This window comes from Girardinichthys multiradiatus, chromosome 15 (assembly GCF_021462225.1).
Source record: "Girardinichthys multiradiatus isolate DD_20200921_A chromosome 15, DD_fGirMul_XY1, whole genome shotgun sequence".
NCBI classification, from domain to species: domain Eukaryota; kingdom Metazoa; phylum Chordata; class Actinopteri; order Cyprinodontiformes; family Goodeidae; genus Girardinichthys; species Girardinichthys multiradiatus.
The window spans coordinates 5,020,119-5,028,719 of NC_061808.1; the positions used below are offsets into that span (position 1 = coordinate 5,020,119).

The window sequence follows — 8,601 nt, forward strand, 5'->3', positions numbered from 1 at the left end:
AACACCCATCCATCCATCACATCCACCCAACCAAACACCCATCCATCCATCACACCCACCCAACCAACCAAACACCCATCCATCACATCCACCCAACCAAACACCCATCCATCCATCCGTCACACCCACCCAAACAACCAAACACCCATCCATCCATCCGTCACACCCACCCAAACAACCAAACACCCATCCATCCATCCATCCGTCACACCCACCCAAACAACCAAACACCCATCCATCCATCACACCCACCCAACCAACCAAACACCCATCCATCCATCCATCACATCCACCCAACCAAACACCCATCCATCCATCCGTCACACCCACCCAACCAAACACCCATCCATCCATCCATCACACCCACCCAACCAACCAAACACCCATCCATCCATCCATCCATGAAATAATCTGTTTTTCTATCCTCTCAGTCCATCCTGCTATCTGTCTGTTTCTCCATCCACACATTTCTCCATCCATTCATCCATCAAACCCACCTTTAGAATAGAAATGTAGTTGGACCCAAGAGGTATTTTTTATTTAAAACATTATATTTGGAACCAATTTCCCCCATTGGGCCCCATGAAAACAAACCTTACTGGGCCCCGCCCCAAAGGCAGCCCTCATGGCCGGCAGAAAATTATGATACTGTTTTACATAAAACTATGCATTTTAATAATATTTTTGGGTATCATTCCCATATTTGTGAAAAGAAAAACACGACAGTTACTTGGTAGAGGAAGCACTGAAAATACAATAAAATTAATTTAGATTTCATTATTTGTGGCAAGACTGATACTCTTTATTCCAAAACACATGTCTTTCTTTAAGTACTTGAACATAAAATTCTCTTAAGATTAATTACCTGAAAATATGAAACTTAAATACAAATTAACCCCTTCCATTAAAATAAAATGCTATTATAATCTGTGGAGAAATAAATAAAATCTCAGCAAAAAACACCATCAGGAACAAAATGCAAACACTAGGAATGTTATCTGTTCCTACAGCAAAGCAGGGGGATGAGTCCCAAGCTACTGACATATTTCAGTGATAGCTGATGCTTTTTAAACCATTAAAATTCTGAAATAAATACAGACTATAGCTTTTTTTTTATATTTCAGAACAATGTTTTATACTTTAATGTTTTTTCTCCATCATAACCGATTAATTCAACACAGAGCTGCTCACCTCCTTCCTCAGACGGTACTTGGGCTTCTGCAGGTGGGACGGGGGGGAGCTGACAGACGGCTGCTGCTCTTGATGTGTCTGTTTGGAACATGCATCAAACGTTTAGCAGAGCAGTTTCCTTTAGAAATATAAGAGAATATTGGGACAAAAGTTTGACAGAGTTACGAATAGACAACAGATTAATGTTCCAGAACTTTCTATTACATGAACCACTAACAGACCCACCTTGCCTTTGAAAGAATTGGGTGACATACTGTCTACCCGTTGCATCTTTCTCTTGTCTGAGCTTTTTCTCTTTCCATTTTTGGCTCCCTGACATACGCGACATCTTGTCGTGTCCGCCTCCACTCGCTCTCTGTGAAAAGTTGTTTGTGGCTTTTTGAAGGAGCAGGTGGTGGACTGAACCTTTTTACGTAAATCGAGAGGAGGGGAGGCATTGTGAAATGTTTCCAAAACAAATAAACTTTGATTATAAATAAAATATATGTGTGATTGTATGTTTATTACGGAGTGTCATATTATTTTCAGAATCAGCTTTATTGCCAAGTTCGTACATACAAACAAGGAATTTGACTCCGGTACACTTTGCTCTTTGGTTTTGTTTTTGCATTACAGAATATACAAATTTACAATGTACAATATACACATATATAAATACAAAGGTGCATTTGCAACATTTGTATGCTGTATTTTGTCAGTATTATAACTCTCAATCATGGGCCCCTAGAATCCTTCTCCTTATTCTCCCTTTTTCAGCACACAGCCATAGTTATTTCAGGTAGGAATAAATAATAATATGGCAACTTGTATCACTTACTGCAGCATCAGCACCACATATGTCACTGTATCGAGGTGTTTGCCGAAAAATAAATCAGTCCTCAACATTTGTTTCCGCCTGTGCCTCGAAATCTCGAGAATGTTTGCTATATTGTCATCGCGTAGAAATGAGGCCAAAGTTGTAGAGTACACATAGTTAGTGACAGCAATAGTCTAGTGCAAGAAAAACACAGAACTGTGCCATGAGTACTTTCTATAGGAGAGAACACAACGTTTTTTGTCTGAAATTCGTTAATAAATGAATCCCCAAACTAAATGTGCCTTTTTCAGAATCCCCTGTATTGCTGAATTAAAACATACATTTATATTTCATGTAAGCCGTCTCAAAAGTGGTTAGAAGTTCTTTGAAGTTTCTACATTATTACTAATGATTTTCCACTCTGACTTCCAGCGAAACCTTACAGGACTCAGTAAGCGAGCTTTGTGGAAACGCATGAAGAGCACAGAAGTAAAAGCAACTATTAACATGGATGACATGCCTTTGGCTGCACTGTACAAGGTACATTTTACCACACTACAAAACTTTAGGTGTCTTCAGACTCATTCTGCAGCATATATGGCGAAGAAAAAAATGGTAAACAAATAGATAAATACCAGAATCAGAGAGGAAGAAGTTAAAGGCATTTGCCTCCTTCTCTGATGGGCAGCTATAAAGTCAGGCCAAATGTAATGATGTGGAAAATGAGAAAAATGTCACTCCCAGCAGGAGGAAGGAGAGGGGAGATGGAGAGACATGATGTGTTTAATTTTAAGAGGCAGAGATGAGGTAGTGACTTTGCCCTTCAGGGTGAGGTGATCGACTGACACTTTATGGGTCAAATGTAGGAAAACTATGCCTCAGAGTTTTGGACTAGTTTTTTTTGTCTGAAGGGGCTGAATGGAAAGGAGAAGGATAGAGAATGAGTTAGGGGGGACAGAAAGACAGGGAAAGCTAAAAACACAGAGATGAGGAAAGGTGATGTGCTTTTTTTAATGAGAAGATTTAGTGAGAAGTTTTATTGACTTCCTTAGAGCAACAGCTGAGTCATTCAGAGGCGAAGAAAGAGGAGAGGAGGAAAGTCCTCATAAATAAATAAGGAGTCGTGTGGGAGTGAGAGTGTGAGAAAGAGTGGCAGACATTCAAAAAATGCTTACACTGTGGATAATTAAGGGGGTAAGCTTAAATAATTAAATAGGAAAGCTTAGAAGGAAGGAACTAAATGAGAATGAAAGAATAAATAAGGAAGTCAACAAATATGTCAAGATGGAAGGCAAAAGGTACAAAACTTGATAAATAATTAGGTAAGTAAGGCAGGATATAAGTTGGTACATAAGTTAGGAAGGAAGGAAGTAAATAAGGAAGGTATTTAATAAATAATTAAGTGAGACAGGTAATAACTAACTTATTAAATCGGAAAGTAAGTATAATTTAGCCCAGAATTATTCATACCCCAGGCAGGTTTAGATTCAGATTAATCTTGTAATTTTACCAACTTGTTTTTTCAAGTTGGAAGTAATATTGATGTTTTGGGACTGGACTTGATTCTGATGGAGAGACTGTGGAGGGAGCAAAAAATTAGGGTGGCGGCGAGGAGGTGCCACTATTTTTTTTAAAGGTCGTAAACTCTTTTTAAATGTATCAAAAACTGGAAATCCTACAATGTGAAAACATGTAATGCCGTTTTTTGGTGTAACCTCATTTTGTTGTGTCTGGAGATCTGTGGCTTCTAACAGCATCAAAGGATTCTGGCCTTCTGTGTTCTTGACATTTTCAAGAAAACCTTACAATAATCTTCGCTCTTCTCTTCAGACTCGTTTCAACCCGAACATGAGCAGCCATGTCTGGATTGTTTCTGGGGGTCAGACGGGTCTAGTGAGACTTCACTGTGCGAGGACCTTTATCACCCCACAAGTCAAGACAATGATTGGTGATCATCAGGCCCAGTTCAGAGCGCTATACTCGATACAGAACCAAAACGATGGTGTCCAGATGGCAGCAGAGCAGCTATAGCCGGAGCTTTATCTCACTGCACATTCAGAAGGTGAAAAACCATATCAGTAAATTCTGAAAAAATACCCTCAAATAAATCTTTACTTGTTTTAAAAGCAGATTTGGATGTTATGAGTCAGTTTGCAAAACAATGTTATTTCAAGCCCCATAAAACACGACGGCATGTTACATGTGTTGATCCGTAAAAACAGGTAACCAGGAACTCCAGAATTTTGAATCATCATCTTTTGAAATGCACAGAAGCCACTGGAGTGGTGAAGGAAGGTGTACATTTTAAACTGACTGTCCACAGCCGTTAACAGCAGAAATCATTACCTTAAACCCACACAACAAGCATGGTTGATGCCCTGTAACATCAACAAAGAGAAGTCTTTTTGGGTCCCAGTGCTGAAAGTACGGCAGATGTTTTTAGTCCTATGTTGATCATTTCAGTCAGTTTCTTTACAGAAACGTTGTCAGCAAAGTGCCTTTTGTCTACTTTTTATTAGTGATAATATGCATTTTGCTTTGGAATATTGTTTTTCTTTGGGTGGGGGGGTTATTATAGGACATTTGAATACCGTCATATTTTCCTCCTCAGTGTTAAAGGTATTACATACTGTACAGAAACATCAACATGAATGTAGGTGTGCATTTTTAGCTCAATTTTATTGTCTTTTATTACAAAGAAGTAACCTAAAGACTCAGGCCTGGTGTTTGGTGAAATACTTGAATTTTTTATGAAAATCTCTGCTGGCTGTAGATTTACATCTTACTGGTTTCAGATCATTTCTGTGCTTCAACTTTTTCTTTTCTGGTTGTAAATGTTTTTAGGCTTTAAAAAGGGGAAATTGAATCTTTATTTTGGAAACACTTGCCTCTAAATTCAGTCACTGGTTTTAAGTATTTGTAGTTATAGTTATAGATGTTTTTATTAACCAATTATTTTATTCTTAAATTATAATTATAAATATGTTCAGCTGTCCATCACCTTTTTTCTATTGGTATTTTTGAAATGTGGCTCATAATAAAGCTCTTTTTAAGAAAAATAGGCTGAATAAAGTGTTGGGTTTTTTTTGGACAAAAAAACTAAAGGTTTAACTGTAAAAGAGCTCAGTCATTGCTTCAGATGCTTTTTAAAAAAACAGCCTCCGCCCATCATATTCACTGTTTTATTCCACTTTGCAAAAACTCTTTCCGCACATAAAAATGAAACAGCAGACTTCACAGATATGACATGTTTTATGTCATTTCACCAGATTTCATGAAGGTCGATTGTACAAGAAACAGAAATGTATTTAAAATCATACACTGAAAATACACCGCATTTAACATATTTTCAACACGCAGGTGGAGCATAATAGCCACAAACAGCAACAGCACATAAATAGACGTTACACTTTCATAGCAAACAGACCCAAGGTGCTTTTTTTCTTGATTAGGAAACATTTTCAGAGAGGAAAGCTGCACCAGAACCTTGGATATAAAAGCTTTTATACACTGGTCTTTATGAAATTCTGTGTTTTTTAATTCTTCATAGCTGTTTGGTACATTTATATTATTATTTTAAAAAGAACACAAGTATACATCTCTTTTTGAAAATGAAATTTTGAATTTTAAAGATTTGATTCTTTAATTAATCCTTCACATGTGCTGAAATATTTTTGATTGGCAGTTGAAGAAGTAAAATCTCAGTAAACGTCGATAACAGCGAACAACCATGCAAGCGATTGGAATGAACGTCAACAAAATGGTCACAATGTGCAACACTTGTGTGAAACATCAACACCGAACAACAGCCATGAATCATGATGGATTTAACATCTGAGTCGCTTTATTCATGGCCAAAGCTAATGAGGGGAATATATCGTAATGTCCTTTATTTCAATTAATATGGTTTTTCGGTGCATATCATGACTAGTTTGAATATTTTGTTGGTTTTTAACAACTGATGTTCATGATTGTGTTATATCTTTTTTTTTAAAGCTGAAGTTAGGTAACTTTTGAGTTTTAGATCCCCAGAGGATGAGCTTTTCAACACTCGGTACTCAAACCTCTCTATTAGTGCAATGTTTTTATTTTTGAAGTTATTACACTACACACCTGTGTTGCAATTTGATTAAAGATGTTCTTCTCTTTTTACCATCAATAAATCTTATACAGTGCTGTGAAAACGTTTTGCTTTTGTCACACTTAAATGTTTCAGATAACTTAACAAATTTTATCATCAGACAAAGATGAGTAAATCAAAAAGCATGTTTCATATAATAATTGTATTTATTAAAAGAAAAACTTTATCCAAATCAGGGTAGACCCATGTGAGAAAGTATTTGGCCCCTAAACCTTATGGTCGTGCCACCATTGGAGGCAAGACTTTGACTAGGCCACCCCAAAACCTTCATTTTGTTGTTTTTGAGCCCTTCAGAGGTGGACTTGCTGGCATGCTTTGGATCTGCTGCAAAAAGCTGGTTGGACATTCTCTTTTAGGATTTTCTGCTAGAGAGCCGAGTTCATGGTTCCATCAATTATAGCAAATTGGTCCTGAATGCAAAGCAGCCCCCCACCATCGCACTACCACCCCCGTGTTTGACTGTGGGTGTGTTGTTTTTTGTTAAATGCTGTTTAATTTTACACTAGATGCTCTGGAGTTCTTTAGATGTTGCTCTGGTTTTGTGATATCCTGGATAAGTCGTTGATGTGCTCTAGGATTGATTCTTTTCAGGCTTCTCACACCTGGGAAGCTTCTCCACTGTTTCATGGCTCTCTCTGTGGATCACTGCAGGCCCAAAAATGTCTTTATAACCCTTTGCAGACTGATAGATGGCAGTGACTTTGACATCGGTTCTTGAATTTCTTTAGGTCGGGGGATGATGTGTTGCTTTTTTAGATCTTTTAGCCTACTTCATCTTGTCAGAATGGTTCTACGTATTTAAGGAATTGATTGATTCCACAGGTCTGGTGTCTAGTGATATTATTGACATTGTTCCAAAACATGTAGTTAACAGTTACTTAATGGTGTAACCAGGGGGAATAACTTTTTCTTTTGTCTTTGTCTGACACTAGTTTGTTGGATCTGAATCAGAAGGTCACAAAGAAATTGCACAGCTTGCAAACCTTCAAGTAAATTTGTTCTCATACTAAATGGCCAAATTATTGATACTGTAGTATATCTATTGTTACTAGGATGTAGGAAAACATTCAGTTACAAATCTTTCCTTCGGTTTTTGAAGATTTTTCATTCTAATGGGAAAATAAACCCCTAACTGTTTTATTTTTTATTAGGCCAAATTATCTACAGTCTTCTAAAAGCAACAAACTCCAAAGGGGGTCCACCATTGGCTTAATTATCGTATATTATCAAATATATTATTAGTTTTGCTTGATAATTAAGATATTTAGAGGGTGCAGATAATTTGCATTTCATATTCGGTGCCTCCAAATTCTGAAACAGTAGCAAACATGTAAGCACAGCTCATATAAAATAGAGATTTTGTGTTTGGAGGCGTCTTCAGGTTTAAAGGGTCCTTGGATTTGTGGTTGATTGTCAGACCTATTATCTGATCTGAAGTCAGTTTAATTTAATGCATCATTTCTATCAAAGAGCCTGTGAACCATGAGCTGCTTTGCAACGGTCCTGCTGAGCTGTTCAGTTATTACAGCAGTGTAAAATAACAACAATGTATGCAGCAAATTCTACTTTTGGGGCTAATTAGACTATTATTGTGTCTTCATGTTACAACTAACTACTAAAACTCTATTAGCTTTGTCCCGACTACATATAAAAAGGTTAACAATTTAATTGTTTGCTGCAAGAACAAAACTAATGCATTAATCAGTGTTTGGAATAAAATGTGCATGTAAAATGGAGGAAGGACACGCATTCAATGTTCCCGTTTCTGTTCTGTTACTTCTGTGTAGCATTTGCAGAAATGGATTGAAGATAAAGGCTCCCAGAATGAAGGAACATTTTTGTAGATGGATGAATCCTGCAGCACTGAGATGGATGATGGAGCGAAGCTGAAACTAATCATTTCTGCCATTTGACCTGACGGTCCTGCCGGAGTCTGCTGGTTATTTCTTCAGTCTGACATGATTCTGTTCATTGTTTTTCTTTTTCCATTTATTTAACATGCAGCAGAGTACTGGGTAAGGACTCGAGATGCACATAAAAGACTAGATTTACTTCTGATCTTACTCGCTGAAATAAAATAGGCTTTTCATTGGTCCAGTTTCTGGTTGATATTAAATGAATCCTCAGATTTGAGGATTTGTAGAAATTACCACGAATCCAAAACAACCTAATTTGGCTCATAATCTCTCTTGAAACACCAAATTCTTGATGGTGGGAAGACGTAACGGAGATCAAATCCTGAAGTTTAATATCATTTAAGACATTTAAGAATGTAGTGAGGGGTTTAGACTAGGGCTCATCACCCAAAATCATTGGCACTTGGACAATAACTGATAGTTTACATGAAAATCTTGAATTTTATACACACATTCTGTGATGATTGCCTGAAAACCGATCCTCTTAGCAGATATTGAGAAACGAGGGCTGGTTGTACAGTTCCAGTTGTGCATATATGAGAGGTTTCCTCAAATAG

At 37.3% G+C, this 8,601-nt stretch overlaps 1 protein-coding gene across 4 annotated transcripts in view; it reads left to right on the forward strand.

The window, feature by feature from the left end:
• Nucleotides 1–8,221, forward strand: part of gtf3c2 (general transcription factor IIIC, polypeptide 2, beta) — a 37,040-nt gene extending 28,819 nt beyond the window's left edge. For 2 of the 4 annotated variants that reach the window (XM_047387456.1, XM_047387457.1), the window contains exons 19-20: nt 2,420–2,527; nt 3,818–5,048. In XM_047387456.1, the coding sequence (XP_047243412.1) occupies nt 2,420–2,527; nt 3,818–4,018 (309 nt within the window). In that variant the 3' untranslated portion in view covers nt 4,019–5,048. Of the gene's footprint in view, nt 1–2,419; nt 2,528–3,817; nt 5,049–7,915 lie in introns of those variants that run through there. The other 2 variants (XM_047387458.1, XM_047387459.1) reach the window with 2 other exon arrangements.
• The last annotated feature ends 380 nt before the right edge of the window (nt 8,222–8,601 follow it).